At 34.9% G+C, this 19,081-nt stretch overlaps 1 protein-coding gene across 5 annotated transcripts in view; it reads right to left on the bottom strand.

The window, feature by feature from the left end:
• ARID4A (AT-rich interaction domain 4A) overlaps window positions 1-19,081 on the bottom strand; it is a 64,729-nt gene that overhangs the window by 43,362 nt on the left and 2,286 nt on the right. For all 5 annotated transcript variants that reach the window (XM_078053761.1, XM_078053764.1, XM_078053763.1 and 2 more), the window contains exons 3-9: window positions 17,647-17,757; window positions 15,471-15,536; window positions 14,398-14,488; window positions 6,872-6,951; window positions 6,688-6,782; window positions 4,758-4,890; window positions 411-490 (exon numbers count right to left, since the gene is read on the bottom strand). In XM_078053761.1, coding sequence (XP_077909887.1) covers window positions 411-490; window positions 4,758-4,890; window positions 6,688-6,782; window positions 6,872-6,951; window positions 14,398-14,488; window positions 15,471-15,536; window positions 17,647-17,757 — 656 coding nt within the window. The remainder of the gene's footprint in view (window positions 1-410; window positions 491-4,757; window positions 4,891-6,687; window positions 6,783-6,871; window positions 6,952-14,397; window positions 14,489-15,470; window positions 15,537-17,646; window positions 17,758-19,081) is intronic.

The following is a 19,081-nucleotide window of genomic DNA, read 5'->3' as shown; positions in this document are numbered from 1 at the left end:
CCTTTTTGGGAAACAAAGCAAAGCTGAGATTAAAGTTTCTAAAAATGTGACTTAATCAGAAAAAAAGTCAAAATGATTATTTTAGTAATATTCTAATTCTGTGAAAAGTAAATTTCATAGTTCATAGTATGAAACAGTATACATAATAAAAATACCAAATTTTTACAACTGAAGAGAAAACCAATACCACGCTTTATAAAACTTTTTAAATATTATTCTCACATACTGTCGTTCAGTTTTTATATAAAATTTTTCAGAAAAAGTAACTTACAAAAAGTAAAGCATATTATGTAATGACTTCTCAGTTCATGAAATGATCAGACTTTTAAAAATAAAGCTTGGACTGTGGAAGAGTTTATCACTGTGATTTCATTTTCTTCCTCCCAATGTAACACTATTAAGTGACTCACAATTTAGAATCGAGAAATGATCGAACTAAACACTGGTCTTTTTTCACCGTGATGTCATCATTACAGCTGGGAGATACTACCTGAAATACAAAATAAGAACAGATTGGTTCCTAATCTCCCTTGCTCAAAAAACGTATAATTTTTTGAAAAGAATAATTTTGGATCCCCCTCACTTCTCAAGTGGATTATATTTTGTAAGAAATAGTTTCATTGTCAGTAATGAATTACTTAAAAGGTTGTCTTGTGATTTTTATTTAGCACATTGGTTTTCTAGATATTAAATTTATTCAGTCATTAGATTATACAATGAATAGCTAATACAATATAAATTACAATGTGACCACCACTTTAAAAAATTAGGATTTATTCTAAGCTACATATTTATTGTCCAAAAAGTAAAACATATGATCCATGATGAAAATTGGACATATTATAATTTTTTTTAAGATTTTATTTATTTAGAGAGAGAAGGAAAGAGAGCGAGAGAGTACGTGTGTGTGTGTGTGTGTGAGTGGGGGGGGGAGGGTCACAGGGAGAGGGGGAGAGAGAGAGAGAGAGAGAGAGAGAATCTCAGGCAGACTCCATGCTGAGTGCAAAGCCCAACTTGGGGCTCAATCTCAGGACCCTAAGATCATGACCTGAGCCAAAATCAAGAGTCTAACTGAGCCACCCAGGTACCCCGACATATTATAATGTTTTAAAAATACACTTCAGGGGCACCTGGGTGGCTCAGTCATTAAGCGTCTGCCTTCGGCTCAGGTCATGATCTCAGGGTCCTGGGATCGAGCCCCACATCGGGCTCCCTGCCCGGCGGGAAGCCCGCTTCTCCCACTCCCACTCCCCCTGCTTGTGTTCCCTCCTGCTGTCTCTCTCTCTGTCAAATAAATAAAAATCTTAGAAAAAAAATAAAAAATAAAAAAAATAAATAAAAATAAAAATACACTTCAATCAAGATCTATTTTGAAATCTGCTGTTTGTTCAAAATAAACATGTAGGTTCTAAAACACCTAAGTTCCCTTTCTTACCAGAGCATTACAATTTTTAGTAATGAAAACAAATCAAAGAAAATCTGAGTAAGAACTTTTTATTTCTTAACTTCTAAAAATAATAAATGTCTTAACATCAGTAAATAGCTAATCTTTATATATTCTTTATAGCACTTAATATTTTAAAAAAATTAAAGTCTACTAATAAACTGCTGAAATTTATCTGCTCATTATCATCCCTAACACCAGCCCCTCTGCTACAACCTAGCACCATCCACAGAACTTTATGCGATGATGGAAATGTTCTGTAGCTGCTAAGCACTTGAAATGTGGCTAGTGCAACTGAGAGACTGAATATTTAATTCTATTTAATTTTAATTAAGTTACATTTATTTTTTTAATTTTATTTTATTATGTTATATTAGTCACCATACATCATTAGTTTTTGATGTAGTGATCCACGATTCATTGTTTTCGTATAATACCCAGTGCTCCATGCAGTACGTGCCCTCCTTAATACCCATCACCCGGCTAACCCATCCCCCCACCCCCCTCCCCTCTAAAACCCTGAGCTTGTTTCTCAGAGTCCATAGTCTCTCATGGTTCATCTCTCACATTTAAATGTAAACAGTCACTTAGGACTCATGGCTATCGTATTAAACAGTATATATCCAGATAATTAAAAATTCTTGGCAGTCATATCAGCTGTCTTAACATCAGATGGCAGTAAATGTTTGTCTGTTGGGTGCTGGTCATTATTAGACTAATAATAAAGTTGTGTCTGTCCTCAAGGAGCTAACAGCATAATGGAGAGGTAAACACAAAAAGAACACCATGGAGGGTAAGTACGGAGATATGAAAACATCTAGGAGGAAGGCTTAACTCAACCCAGGGAAGGAAGAGGTATGGCAGCAAAGGCTTAAGTTAAGTTTTAAAGGATGAGTAGACACAGCCCAGGGCTTAATTACCTTACCTGTGAACCACTAAATTGGCCTCCAAATTGATTCGTGCCATTTCTAGTCTTTCCAACAATCTATTCAACATACTACTGTCTCATTAACATTCTAAAATATGCAGCTCAAATAATGTTACTCTTCCACAAAATTCTATGCAGAATTATGGCCGCCCTTCTGCCCTAGATCCAAATTATCTTCCCAGTCTTATTTCCTGTGATTCCCTCATTCGTGTCTAAAATTTAGCCAAAATGGATTCCCAGAGCAAATAGTTCCATGAACAAACACCTTGCTTCTCTGCTTTTACTTATCTTGTTTCCTCTAAGAAAGTCCTCTAGAGAAGCTTTGTTTAACTAACTTTAAATCCATCAAGGTTCGGTTCAAAAGCAACAGCTTCATCAAGACTTTCTGGATCTCCTTTATACAAATGTAATCTCTCAGGGAAGAAGTCCTAATGTTGAACATATACTACTATATAGTTACTTGAATTATTGTCTGCATTAAATTATAAAATTATCAAACGTGCGATTGGTGTCTTATCTTTTATTTTCTACATCACCTGGCAAACAGTAAGTCTGTTGAGTAAATGAAGGAATTAAAAAAAAAAATCTCTTGGCAAATTATGACCTAAATATTCTGAATCCAAACCTATTTACTTGTCTGCCTGTACAGCTGAAAGGCTCAAAGGATTTTCAGACTTTTCTTATGTAAAGTAAATCTATTATAAATAGTAACTGAATAATGTATTTATATGCACATAACCTTAAAAAAATGGCCTCGGTTCTTTAAAGGATCTAATTTGGGACATGTTTTGTGCCAACACTGTTGTTGGGAGATATATGTGATACCAAATTCAAAATTCAAAAAATAAAATTCAGAGAAGGGGCATAGTTATGTTAGAGTGGTTAGGGGAGACTCTGTAGAAAAGGTAGGACTTGAGCTGAACCTTAAGACATTTCAGAAGAGAGGAGTAGGAAAAGAAGAAAATGGAGACAGGTATTACTAAGTATTATTGATTCCTCACATGAAATAATTCTCTTGCCCATCCTTTCTTCTCATTCCTTCCCTGAGTAAGCAAAGATTAGATTTCCCAACCAACGCATCAGACTTGCCATTTCCAAAGCCTAGGTGTACCCTTCCTTTCCCTAATACTCCGTTTTACTCCAGTGTCTGCACCAAGTTTTAAAAATCATGATAGAGGGGGACGCCTGGGTGGCTCAGTCAGTTAAGCGTCTGCCTTCAGCTCAGGTCATGATCCCAGGGTCCTGGGACTGAGTCCCGCATCAGGCTCCTTGCTCAGCAGGGAGCCTGCCACTCCCCCTGCTTGTGCTCTCTCTCTCTCTGGCAAATAAATAAATAAAATCTTAAAAAAAAAAAAATGATGATGATAGAGGGGTGCCTGGGTGCTCAGTCTGTTAAGTGTCCAACTCTTAAGCCCAGCTCAGGTCTTGATCTTAGGATCGTGAGTTCAAGCCCTGCATTAGGCTTCATACTTCAAAAAAAAAAAAAAAAAAGGACTATATAATCTTTAATTGCTGTGTAATCTCTTAGATGTATATAATAAGATTCTTGAGAGCAAGGTGTTACAAGATTCATACTTCTCTCTCTTCTAAGGAATTTAGAGCTGAACTCCCTGCATATCCTCAGTAAATACTAATTGATTTAAGGCAAGGGTAAAGGTTTAGAAGAGTGAAGTGTTTGACACAGGGAGCAGTTAAGAAAGAATGTGAGTACAGAGCTTACACTGGAAATGGGAAACGAACTAAGAGCTGGGATGGCCTCCAGATATCCATCTAAAGAATGCAGAATTGATCCATTAGGCAGTCAGTGAAAGTTTTGTGGGGTTTTTTGGAGAATGGGACAATCATGATTAAATCAGTATTTTAAAACTATTTCTCTGTAAAAATTAAAAATTGCTTCTAGAAAAACAGTCTGAATTTAGCAAAAAGCTCAGGGATCAAGTTAAGGGCACTTGGAGGTAATTACCATAAATCGAGGGTAAAGTGGCAAAAGGAATAAAAAGAGACCACTGGACACATTTTGAAGGAAGAGCTGAAAAATCCCAATAAATGATTGGTTATAGAAAATTAAAGAAAGAAAATAACAAGAGAAGACAGTGAAGTATGTGGGACCTGAGTAGGATTGCTCAACTCTGCAATAAAGTCCAAATTAAATTTGTGTAATACTTTCAAAATATCTTAAATGCTTTTTAAAAATCCATGTTAAACATTCGCTTGTTTGTTTATTTGTTTATTTATTTAAATTTTAACTAGGCTCCACACCCAACGTGGGGCTTGAACTCAACCCTGAGATCAAGAGGTGCATGCTCTACTGACTGAGACAGCCAGACACCCCCTTAAACAAATATTTTAAATGGTTGATTAATTCTGCAAAGAAATCTGACTTACCAAGGCAGGATACCAATCAGTCTTCTCAGATGTAGATGCCACACTTACAACTTTTCCTAATAATTCATCATTGAGACGTCGCTTGTCTTCATCTTCCTCCTCACTACTTTCTTCTTCCTTTTCATCTTCATTACTAAAAGTCAGAATAACTTTATCAGGATCTTCACATAAGCCATTGTTGAGACAGTCAGAGTGGTGTGAATTTAACATGTACAATTCAATTTCTACTGTGGATTACTCCAGAGTAGTAGTTTCTTCATTCTTACTGAAATTGAAGAGATAGATACTTCCCTAGTCCCAAAGTAGTCCTGAGCTATCCATGGTAACTCTGAGTCCACGTCACTAGATGAATGAGGATTTGGACTTAGCGCTTATGCCAACCACCAGGTGGGACAGAAAAGCCTAATTATGTCACCATGAAGTACTTACTGTGCCAGTTACATTTTTCTAAAAAAGACCATCCTTCTACTTTTTATGTATGCCAGATAATGTAACTCTAATTTCCTAACAGGTTATGAAAAGATCTCATTAAGAAACATGTGAGGGAAAAAACAAAACAAAACATGTGAGGGTTTAAGTTCACTTACCTAGACAATAAAATAAGCAGACAAACCCACAGAGAGGAAAAGCCTACAATACTGGCCTGTACTCTTCAAAAATACCAAGGTCATGAAAAGACCAAAAAAAAAAAAAAAAAGCTGAAGAACTTTTCCAGATAAAAGGAGATTTAAGAACCATATAAACTAGGGATGCCTGGGTGGCTCAGTTGGTTAAGCATCTGCCTTTGGCTCAGGTCATAATCTCAGTGTCCTGGAATCAAGCCCCACATCAGGCTCTGTGCCTGGTGAGGAGTCTGCTTCTCCCTCTCCCTCTGCCCCTCACCCCTGCTCGTGCTCACTCCCTCTTGCTCTCTCTCTCTCAAATAAATAAATAAATAAAATTTAAAAAAAAAAATAAGAACCATATAAACTAAATGTAATGCATGGTCTTGGATTGGATCCTGGATTCAGGGGATGCTTATAAAGGCTATTATTGGGCCAAGTGGCAAAATTTGAAATACGAATTATATGTTATTAGACAATAGCATTCTATGAATGTTAAATTTTCTGAATTTGATAATCATACTTTGACTATGTAAGAGAATTTCCTTATTCTTAAAGTGTTTAAAGGTAGGTCTGATGCTTGCAATGTCCTCTCAGATGGTGTGACCAATTAAAATTATCATTAAATAAAAAATAATTATAATAGGTACCTACAGAGTGAATGATAAAGTAAATGTGCCAAAAAAATTTAACAGTTAGTGAATCTAGATGATGAGTATATGAAAGTTTATTATATAATTTTTTTAAAAGATTTATTTATTTTTAGACAGAGTGAAAGGGAGAGAGAGAGTGTATGTAAATGGAGGGAGGGAGGGGAATAGGAAGAGAATCTCAAGGAGACACTCTGCTGAACACAGAGGCCAAAAGGGGGCTCAATCTCACAACCTTGAGATCCTGACCTGAGCTGAAACCGAGAGTCAGACGCTCAACTGACTGAGCCACCCAGGAGCCCCGAAAGTTGACGTATCATTTTTAAGTTTGAAATGTTTTTGAGATAAAAAGGCTAAAAAATATATATGCTCACTTAAAATAGAGAATACATTACATCAACTAAGGAATTTGACAAAGTAACTCAAGACAAAAATAGCCTTTTTGAAAAAGGCGTTGTTGTGATAATTCTTGGACAAAGTAATGGGAAGAATTAAGAACAAGATCTGCTCAAGGTAAAATATCTAACATAAGGATAAAAGATACTATGGAAAAGTTACCTAAACAATTTTAGCCATCCTAGAAAAATCATTTGTTTAATGTTATAATATTTACATTACTTGTTGTAATACTGTATTGTAATATTTATATTACGTTACTGTATATGAAAAAACACTCACACAGGAAGAGAGGACCTCCTTCCTCTGTTTGTCTTCTTTGCAATTACTGGAGTTCCAAAATGCTCTGGATTTGTTAAGGGAAGCTGGTCAAGTGTCTAGGAAAGAAACAACAGACAAATTAAATCACATTTTGCCTCGACGTTAGAAGTTATTCAACCCAAAAAGCCCATCCATGGCACCCTACCTCGCTCTCAGCAAAATGTCTCTCTCCTTTTAGGCAAAGTGAAGTGCGTCTCAGTGTTCTCTCATCACCATCATCAAACACTACAATAAGCAAGAGATACCAGAGAATTTATGCACACTAAGTAAAAATTTCACTGCAGAGAATGCTTTTATTCCTATTTATCTAGGGCTTAATATTTGTAAGAACCATTATTTGTTAGTTATTATTCAAAACCTTTTAAAATTAATGTACATACTACATTTTTCATTCTGTAGCTGCCAAACATACGCAAGTTAAATGGCTGCCCCCAACTGCTTAGGTATCTATGTTCACTTGTTCAATTTCTATCACTACAGAACCACCTTCTTGAAACCACTAGCAACCTAGTCAAAGCATGGATTATTAAATTATCTTTAATCCTAGAATGAGCAAAAACCTGGTTTCTGGGGCGCCTGGGTGACTCAGTCGTTAAGTGTCTGCCTTCGGCTTAGGTCATGATCCCAGGATCCTGGGATCGAGCCCTAATCGGGCTCCTTGCTCAGCGGGAAGCCTGCTTCTCCCTCTCCCACTCCCCCTGCTTGTGTTCCCTCTCTCGCTGTCTCTCTGTCAAATAAATAAAATCTTTAAAAAAAAAAAAAACAAAACCTGGTTTAAAAAAAAAAAGGTATTATGGGTTTGTTCCCAACAGTTACCAGAAGTATCTCTAACTTCCAGGAACTGTTTGCCTTCTGGTAATGCTTCTTGGATTATTGGACTCTTCTACTTATTTGCATGATAACTTACTATAGGAGAAGTACTGGCTGCCAAATTCTAAAGTCGTAAGATTCAACTTTTTTCTTTTGCTAGAGAATGTAAGAAGTTTAGAAATAGGGCGCCCCGGGTGGCTCAGACAGTTAAGTATCTGCCGTCAGATCGGGTCATGACCCCAGAGTCCTGGGATCGAGCCGGGCATTGGGCTCCCTGCTCAGCGGGGGTCTGCCTCTCCCTCTTCCTCTGCTGCTTGCTCACTCGCGCTCTCTCAAGTAAATAAAATCTTTAAAAAAAAAAAAAAAGTTAAGAAATGAACACTGAAACAAGGAAACATCAGAAAGATGAAATTCTTTTTTAATTCAAGAGAGTTAGTCATAATTGCACAGAAGCTTCCTCAAAAGCTTTTACTACATTTTTTAAAAATCATACTGTGTGGAAACTATGTTTAAATATTTCAGGGAAATGGGGGTAAGGAATTTAACATTTTATCACTTTTATTCTCCATATAACTAGCTGTATTATTTTTATAGGTTTAATTTTTCAGAAATGCACTCTTATTTACAAAGTTTATTAAAAAGAAAATGCTCTCAGAAGACACCTGATTGCCCAGCACTATGAAGAAATAAAAAAGATGGAATCCTTACCTCAGATACTTATAATGAAAACATCAATAAATGTTTGTGTATCTTATGAAAGTAACATATACACAAAAATAATTACTTTAAGATTTAATCCTAATGTAATTCTAGAGGTTTTTCCGTTCTAACAGAATTAAGTTAGTGTTAATAAAGGGAAATTCTACATTACTTTGCTTTAATAATATTTAATCATAAACTTATTTTTTCATGCTAAGAACTTACGTAAGAGCACTCAACTTCTTCAATATTTGTCTACCTCAGTCAGTTCTTCTCTTAGACTAAAGACATCTAGTTTAAATTCTCTTACATGCAAGAGACAATGCAGAGAAAATGAAAAGTTCCTGAAGCACATATTCAAAGAACCATAATGTTTCCACAAAAGGAGCTGTGTTGTACACTGTCAACGATGCAGAAATTAATGACCACCTACAGACACAATGACAGGATGAAACACAACATCCTCCAACAATTACATTACTAATCTACAACTTGATTAACAGTGCTCTAAACATTTGCAACAAAACTATGATTCATATGGTGTCAAGTCTAATAAATAAACCACTGTTCCTTTAAAAATTCAAGATCATGAATTTATTGTACCAAACTTAAAATAATTCATTTATAAATATCCCTAAGTATACTAAAGAATAAAACCTTAAAAGTTCCAATTTTCCTTAATGCCTAGAATACGAAAGATGGTGACAATGGACACACACATACATGCTCATATGCACACACATTTAAGTGGAGGTATGAGGAAGGAAAATGAGACTGTAAGACCAATCAATAATATCAAATTTATGCAACAAAATGTTTTCCACAGTGTTTCATCATTAATCAAGGGCAGCCCCAAATCAAATGTTCTGATGAAAAATTCCCAAATTTTTTAAATATTTTATTTATTTGAGAGAGAGAGAGCATGCAGGAGCAGAAGAAGAGGGAGAAGCAGGCTCCTCACTGAGCAGGGAACCCAACATGGGGCTTGATCCCAGGGTCCTGGGATCATGACCTGAACCAAAGGCAGACACTTAACCGATTGAGTCACCCATGCACCCCTCTGATGAAAAATTTCAACAATATCTTTAGTTCTTGCTTTTTAAAAATAATCACTTTGAAATAAATTAGGTGTTTTTTTTTAAAGATTTTATTTATTTTTGTGAGAGAGTGAGTGTGCCTGAGCACAAGCAGCAGGGAGGGGCAGAGGGTGAAGCAGACTCCCCGCTGGGCAGGAAGCCCGATGCAGGACTCCATCCCAGGACCCTGAGATCATGACCTGAGCCAAAGGCAGACACTTAAGCAACTGAGCCACCCAGGCACCCTAAATCAGATTTTTGAAGGAAAAAATGCATTACACTTCAACATACTTTATCATGGGTAGAAATAATGTAAGAACAAAAATACTTCTCTAAAGGGAATTGTGGTACCAATAACAATTTTACAGTTTTACACAGGAACACTTACAACTTCGAGTAAACAAAGGGAAACAGTTTAAATTTATTTTGAACTCCTAAAACTATACAAAGGCATGTATTTAAGTACTTCATACAAGTTTGAAAATCTATATTACTATTCAAGATTTTCTAAAAGACAGAAAACCCAACAACACAGTGAACCTATTAGTCATGACATCCCTGATTATCCAGATCATGAGGAAGTGCCATCTATAAAAAGCTTCCTCTATAACTTTCACGTTAGAAGTTGATTTATAAATCTATGAAATGTTTTGTACTTGCCAAAACTGGCATCTGAATAGACCACTGAGTGCAAAACAGTATAAAAGCAGCATCTCTGGAGGCACCTGGGTGGCTCAGTCAGTTAGGTGTCTGCCTTCGGCTCAGGTCATGACCTCGGGGTCCTGGGATCGCCCCAAGTGGGGCTCCCTGCTCAGCAGGGAGTCTGCCTCTCCCTCTCCCTCTGCCCCTCCCCACCGCTCGTGCTCTGTCTCAATTTTTTTTTAAAAAAGTGATATCTCTATTACTATGTTACATATAAATACTAAAACATAATTTGACAAAAATGACAAAGCTAAGTCTCTTTCAGTAATGTTAATCATACTAGACAAAACAATGCCTATGTAAACAAATAGACAAAGCCTAACTCTAAACTGTTAAAATTAAAAGAAACAAAAGCAACAGGGATCTATCTACTAAATACAAAAGCTCTACCTGTGATCATAGCGCCGTTAGATGCTGGAGGATAGTAAGATAACAGTATATTAACTTTATCTCTCCAAAGATATAATTAGCTATCACTTATTAAGCTTCTATCATGTACTAATCCTCACAACAGCCTCTGCAAGGTAGGAATCACTATCCTCCTTTTATGATGAAATTGAGAATCAGAAAGCTACAGTTTTATTAAGGGGGATCAAAATGAGTAATAAATAGGCCTGAAGCACAGGCATAAAATGAACACAGGAGAGAAAGTCAAGAATTCTGACTTTACAAAAAGAAAATCTTATTATTGTATCTGTGTAGCAGTCACAATTAATAGTATATTTATATATACACATTTATATATTAAGAAAATATTTCGCATAATGGAATTAAAAACTTTAAAATTACATACCTTGGGTATAACCAATAGTTCTGTTACATAAAATCATCTGTGATACAGAAGTCCCTCTGCAGCCAAGCTCAAAAACTTCAGAAACCAAGAAACTTAAGAAATTAGCACTCAAATGTATAATGAAATTGACAAACTATCATGGGAATGCTAATTCTTATGGAAGGCCATCTAAACAATAGGTTAAAGCGTATCACAGGAATGCATAGGTTTCTTTTGGCTTAGTACTTTTTTTCTTAATGATTTTCTAGTCAGTGGAATAACCACCTGGTTTTGAAAACATTTGTGGTCGATTTTGGTTATAAAAAAACTTGTCATAAGAGGTTCTAACTAAATTAAAAAGCCTTATAAGCCTGCAGCACATTCTACAAAAGTCAGTCCATTCACCAGTTTAATCTAAACCTCCTCTACTCCATTAACTAGAACTTCCATGAGATCTGATCCAATTGACGTGCAAAACAGTAATTACAAGGCCTGAAAAAATCCTGAGTCTTAAAAAGCATTTGTCACAAAAATATATAATCAAATAGAGTTTGGGATTTTTTTTTAAGTTTTTATTTATTTGAGAGAGAGCGAGAGAGCACACTGAAGAGCATGAAGGGGGAAGAAGAGAGAGAATCTCAAGCAGGCTCCGCGCCGAGTGCAGAGCCCAACATGGAACTCGATCTCAGGACCCTGAAATCATGACCTGAGCTGAAACCAAGAGTCAGATGCTTAACCAACTGACCCACCCAGGCGCCCACAATCAAACAGATTTTAGTGTAAAATTTGATAGCTTACATATGTGTGTATATGCATTTTATATGTAAATTACTAAAATTAGTAACCATTCTGTTCTTTACATTTTCCTATTTTTCAGGTACAATGTGTTATTTTTATATTCCAAAAAGGTGAAAGAAGAGTAGTTTTAGAGTGTCTTATTGATGACAGCTGTATTTACCAGGAGTTAATGGCAACATTCAAATGAAGATAAAAATTCCAATCCTAATTTTGATACCTTTTGAATGACTAAAAGGATAATGATACATTTCCATATATTACACATTCCTTGTCTTTCATGAAAAAATAAGAACTGCCAAATAAATAAATAATGCTAGGAAGCACTGTTTTATTATAAGAAGAGGAACCATTTCCAAGGCTCAAAGAAACAAACAAAAAAAAATCCATAAACTGGAGCTATTTATTATTCAACATTAGAGAGCAAGGTGTTACTAGATTTTTAAAAGTTAGGTTATATTAGATCTGTAATCTCTTTCAAAATTGGCTATTCAGCTATCACAGAAAAAATACTTACATTATGTAAGTCGTTACCAGACTCATTAGATAATTTTTGATCACCAATGATCGTAACTCTTATTTGATCCAAACCAGTGGTATGGTATCCTCTTTTCTTTCATTTTTAATAGTCAAATTTTGAAATCATTTAAAGTAAAAAAAAATGATATGGAGATCATTAATACTTTGTGTAACTTTCTGATTCTACTTATGTAATACTTCACTAGGAATTAGAAATCAAGAAAAATTTCAGAAAAAAAGGAATTAAACCCAACAGGTAGTAGTCACTCAATTAAAGAAAAACATAAAACATTCATGACCTGTGAGAGATGACACATTTTATTTTGCCATCTTTTAGGCTCATTATACTCTAATCATTCTTTATATGGGCTACATCCTTCAGTACCTAAATATTCTTTATAGCAGAGTGTTATATTAAATATACTTAAGTGAATAGTGCTTTTTAACATCTTAAATTTTTTAGGTCATTTGCTGTCATTATGCAGATGCAAAAAACTTAAATATTTTGAATTTTTCTCCTAAGTCTCTGTTTCTCCAAGTATTGACTATTTTACTAAATGTGTACTACCTGCATTAAGTTCACCCAATGTAATTATAAAAAGAAAGATTCATGGGTTGCCATCCCCAGACCTAGTAAACTGAAGAGATTTGAAGTCCTCAAATCGTCATTTTTCAAAACAAGCAAGTGATTCTTATGTACACTAATGCTTGATACACGAATTACATGCAATTAAGATTCTAAGCTCTTTCAGAACAAGAATTATACAATTTCTTCTGTAATTACCCATCATAGAAAATCACCATAGAGAATGCTCAGTAGCAACTAGCTTTTAGAAATGCTAAAATGCCATTCATAGAGGATAAAGATCGGCTATTCTGGAGTGCAGAAGCCCAAAATGTGAAAACCTGAAAAGTATCGCTTCTGCAGAAGCATAAGCATTATATCAGTAAAACTTCACAAGTACTGTCAATGCAACCTTGATATTAAGTACCAAATAGGAGGCAATATTAGTATTTGAATATGAATCATATAATCTTGCATAATTTTGCATATATGAATGCCTGTAATTTTTACCACTGGTTTAATATACTAAAATTATATTTACTTGATTTCTAAGAGTTAATATTAAACTTGGTTTCTAAATCTCTAACAACTATCAACAGCCACAACCAAGCTTCCTAAAAATATGTAGTTCAGAATAACAGCACTGTTGTGAACCAACACCAATTTCTAGGAGATCCAAGAAGAATAAAAACAGTTAGAAAATAGTAGTTACATAAAACAAATTGGTACTACTAATAGCAGCCACGAAGTTAAGACACACGAAGTACAATTTTTAACCAAAGCATGTTGTTCACAGCTTTGAGCATCACCTGAAGATGAATGATTTTTACCCAAAGCAACAAACCAAGTAAACTAAAAGTAAACCTATAGGATAATTTCTTTTCCTTCTTTAAGGAAACCACACCATGATTACATCACTTATACCAAGACATAAATATAAAAACCAAACAATGGTATAGATGTTCAGTGTAAAACAAAAGATTGGATGTTATCCACAGGACTGTATAGTATGAATGTACTGAGAAGAGATTTGGAAATGTTAATCATTGCTATTTTCATCAACATAATGACAGCAACTATATAACTACTACATTTAGGTTTTAGTTTACATATATTAAGACACTTGTTGCTACTCACGACAATAAAGTTTTTTAAAGCCAGTATAAGCTTATGCATGGAATGTTAAGTATGCATTCACATTAGTAGCACATATATCTTTCCTGAAAGGTGTTACGGAGACTTGACTGGGTCAAAAAATCAAAAATTAAGCTATGATCATCTAGACTTGAATCTACTCTAGTCAGAATTTTTTTAGTCTTTAAATTCTGTGGTAACATCTGTATTACCCTTATGTAATGACAGGCAGCAATACAATAAAAGATTACAACTGTACAATCTTAATTGTCATTACAGGAAAAGTAAAAAAGTCTGATGACTTACAATACCAACTTGTATGAACTTTCTAATGGAAGAAAATAACCATATAATTTAACTTTCTTGAAAAGAAATAATCTAGGTATTCTAAAAAAGAAGTACATTCTTGGATGAAATAGCCACAAGTGACCAAAGTAATTATTTTTGTTACCAGCAGGTGTCATTAAAATTTTAGCCAACTATATCAAGTAAATTGACAGTAAAGAATACATATTTCTCTGCCAACATAATTCAGTGTATTTACAAAATAGAGGTATGCAATCCCAAATTAAATCCTATGTATTAAATTAACTACTTACCCACAGTATACCAACTAGCATCTGTCAACTTGCTGATAATAGCCTCCTGAAAGGATCCATCAGATGTCCTTGTTTCAACAATAGCTCCAACCTAAAACCCAGTATCAAAATTTCATTACCAAATTTAAACAAACCAAATCACTCCCACCAACTATGACCTGGGTTGAAAAGAAAAAAATACCTATGGTAATTCTACTTTACATTGACTTAGATCTTTATCATTTATAGTGCTCATATATTTATCATGCAATTTGAACCCCAAAACGCTTTGGCACAAGTAAGGTTATTATTACCCTTACTTTACACATTGAATACTGTGGCTCGGATGAGACGATGAGAACCCAGTCTCTTCAGTCTTACTTCAGAGCTTTTGTACTATATCATATTGCCTTCAAGGAAATTGTGGAAATGTAAGAACCAGACACCATAAGATAGCAAAAGTAGCTTCAATTTTCTTTCATAGAAACATCGAATATTGGATTCAGCATTCGTATTTAAGGGACCTTTTAGATAAAGGTTCACCTGAGAGAGGGATGGACCAGTTGACCTTCTTTCAGCTTCCAGACCTTTGTATATCAGATATTAACCGAAGTGGTATTCTGACATAACAAAGATTTATTACATAAACAAATGGCCATAAATGGATAGAAAACACAATATAGGTACCCACTAAATTGAATTATGAAGTCAACATACTTTACTTGTTAAGTTAGAACAACATAAGATTCAAATTTATGATACCAGTATATTCCTTAGCAGGCTTAATACCTCTGATGACAGTTTAAAAAAAAAAAAAAAGAGGTATTTAATCCAAGAGTTCAAAACAAAAGGTGGCTGAAAACTCATGTTTATATGTACTAACTTACCCTCTGTAAGATGACTTATCTTTCTAAACTAAGGATACAGCCAGTGTAATATAGTCTATACTAACTCTGTAACACTTCATTTGTATTTTTGTTTTCTGATTAACATTCTTATAAATTTTAAAACTACCTACAAACGTAAAATTCAGTAATTTACCATATGTATTTGTGATTTATCATTACAGATTTTAAACTGCAAAACATACGTACTCTTAAAGGACCCTTTACTTGGTCATCTTGCACCAACTGTGTAGTATTATCCTGTTTCAGGAGTACCTGCAAAACATTTTTTGCACAATAATTTGCACATTACTTTTAAAACAGCATGTTTATGACGTCTTTAATCTATGTGTTCTTAGCATCCTGTGCTTACTTCTGTTTTAATACTTATTACACTGTCTTATATTTATGTTTACTCTCTCTCCCATTAACTGTGAGCTCCTTGAGGGCTAGAATCCTCCTTCATCATTACACCAGCGTCAGCAAATGTCAATGCATATTACAGGCACTTCATAAATGTTTGCTGAATTAATGAACTATACAAGATTTATAATTTGTAGTGATTATTGCAAAAGTTTAAAACTGCCTTCATTGTTTCTTATCAACAAGTTATAAAAGATTCTGTCACAAAGTATATAAAAAAACAGTATCAAACTTTTATTGCCCACATACAAGGTAAACAAATTAAAACCAGAACACTGTTGGTCCTTTATAAAGTGAACCTAAATAATCATGATATGTAGTTCAGTTACAAATAAGTACTCCTTTTTACTACAAATCCTCCCAAATACACAGTGTAATCATTCACATAGAGCAAGTACCCAAATATGAAAATTGAAATTCCATATAATGTATAAGACCTCCCCAATCACTGTACTGATTTTAAATAAATATATCAAGAGCCACAATATTAACAGAAAGTTTAAATTCTCAAAGAAATCCAAGTAAATATTTAGTAATCAAATCCCATATAGCTGACATAGTAAAAAGGCCAAATGAAACAAAGAAATGTCAAATGATACTGTAACAATACCTGAAGAAAAATTTCATCAGATCAAAATTTAAACAGAAATCTTATAATAATCACAGATAAATCTATTTATCTGCCACACAAATCATCCTCTCCTAGTTCAATGGTTCTCATACTTCAACATGTAGCAGAAACACTTGAAGGGCTTGTTAAAATAAAATCACTGGACCCTACTCACAGATTTTCTGACTCAGTAGGTCTGGGGTCTGGGCCTGAGAATTTGCACTTCCAACAAGTTCCCAGATAAGGCTGATGCTGCTGCTCCAGGTCACTTACTCATTCAACATATTCTGAGTGCCTACTATGTATTGAGCACTACTCTAGGTGTTGGGGATAGAACAAGTCTAACATTTCCTCCTTTCATGGTGCTTAATTCTTATAGGAAAAGATCAGATAATGGAAGTGAAAAGCAAATTGCAAAACTGAAAGTACAACACGATCCAATAACAACAACAACAATACTGTTATGGTAGGCACTGCATAGTATCTGACAGACCATATCGAATCTTTCTGGAGTGGTATCACAAAGAGGACATTCATGAACTTTATTATACAGCTCTGTAATGTTAAAGATGTTTATAATAAAATACGGATTACACTTGTAATTTTAGTAAGATTACTAAAAATATTTATATAGGAAAACTACTGGACGGAAACACAAAAATGTTAATAGTAGTTTCTGAGAGGTAAGCTATGGGTATTAATCCTTTGGTACTTTTCTGTATTTCCAAATATTGTATAGGAATAATGTGGTGACCTTTTTTCTGGTCATAAAAGCATCTTAAAAATAAAATTCTTGGGTGCCTGGGTGGCTCAGTCGGTAAGCGTCTGCCTTCAGTTCAGGTCATGATCCCAGGGTCATGGGAGCGAGCCCCGCATCAGGCTCCCTCCTCCGCGGGAAGCCTGCTTCTCCCTCTCCCACTCCCCCTGCTTGTGTTCCCTCTCTCGCTGTGTCTCTCTCTGTCAAATAAATAAAATCTTTAAATAAATAAAATTCTTAAATCATTTTTTAACACTGTCTTAAAAACAATTTCCACTATATTATTTTTAATAATCACTTGAAATCATCTCTACCTGAACATTATGAAAGGGAAGAAAATAGATCATAGCCTAAGTAAGCATGCCACAACAGCAGAGAGCCAAATAAAAGGAAGTCTCATAAACATGCTGTTTTCAGAGAAGCATTTTGGAATAACTTCTCATTTTGAGTTCTTTATTTCTTAATTCTTAATGTGCTTTTCCAACAGTTTTGTACAAAACAGTGCTTTCACGTAATAATGATTCAATAAAATGTTGATTTGCAGTGTTCCCTCCCCAATTCTCTTCAATCCAGGTTGCATTAAAAAAAAAAATTACCTTTACTTTTACCAGCCTTTTCACAGTCTTAATTTTTGCCTCACAGAAGGCACCTCGGTACTTGGCACTGACATCAGTTCCCACTGTCAGATAGGCAGGCTCATCCGCCGCCTGATGAAAGAACATAAAATGTGAATGTCACTACTATTCTCCCCTACTCCAACCTCAAGCCTCATTAAAAGTTTCTATATTTAAAGTAGTAAGAACATTATTTTTTACTAATGTCATTAATAATTTGGAAAATACCCCAAAGCAAGCAATTACATTCCTTTACTACATAAACTATATCCTGACAACAGAAAACATTTTAAGTTTTAACTGAGAAGTATCAGTAAGGACATATGATAATGTTTTTTCCTCCAGATACAAAATGTTTCAACAATTCTATAATTTATTTAAGAAATGAACACATTTAAAAACAAAACAAAAGCAGGGGCACCTGGCTGGCTCAGTCGGTAGAGCATGCGACTCTTGATTTCTGGGTGGTGAGTTCAAGCCCCATGGTGGGCGTAGAGCTTACTTTAAAAATAATAATAAATTACAAAATACAAAAAAAACCCAAAAAAACAAAACCTCCAAAATCAGAAAAGGTATATTCATAGTAAGTGTCTCATAAGACTTTATGTTATTTAATTATGGTCTGAAAATTTTGTCTTCAAATTAGAAGAAATATTGCTATTAAGATTAATGCTAATAATACATAGTTAAATGTTTAATATAGCTACATTAAAGCAATATCTTTTTGGATACAGAATAACTGCATAGATAAGAAATGAAGTCGGGTGCCTGGGTGGCTCAGTTGGTTAAGCAACTGCCTTCGGCTCAGGCCATGATCCTGGAGTCCCGGGATCGAGTCCCGCATCGGGCTCCCTGCTCACAGGGGAGTCTGCTTCTCCCTCTCCGGCTCCCCCCTCTTGTGCTCTCTCTCTCTCTCAAATAAATAAATAAAATCTTTAAAAAAAAAAAAAAGAAATGAAGCCAATCATTGAAGCTTTCCATAAGGTAAAGCATTATTTGGGGGAACCAATGGCTAAAAGCTACATTTAAAAAAAATCTAAGTCTTAGGGCGCCTGGGTGGCTCAGTTGGTTAAGCGGCTGCCTTCAGCTGAGGTCATGATCCCAGGGTCCAGGAATCGAGCCCCACATCAAGCTCCCTACTCAATGGAGAGCCTGCTTCTCCCTCTCCCTCTGCCTGCCGCTCCCCCTGCTTGTGCTCCCTATCTGTCAGATAAATAAATAAAAAAAATCTAAGTCTAAATTCAGCTGATAAATGCAGAGATATGAACTAATGGCTCAAAACTTGGTGCTGTACCTAGTTTATCACACTAATCTTCCTGGTATATTAAAAAAATAAGCTTTACTAAAAAACATCTACTTTTAACAAATGGCCATAATCAGAATGATACATTAAAAGATGTGGGAAATTTCATTCTAC

This window comes from Halichoerus grypus, chromosome 8 (assembly GCF_964656455.1).
Source record: "Halichoerus grypus chromosome 8, mHalGry1.hap1.1, whole genome shotgun sequence".
NCBI classification, from domain to species: domain Eukaryota; kingdom Metazoa; phylum Chordata; class Mammalia; order Carnivora; family Phocidae; genus Halichoerus; species Halichoerus grypus.
The sequence above is the reverse complement of the archived record's forward strand: the minus strand, read 5'-3'. Positions and strand labels throughout refer to the sequence as shown.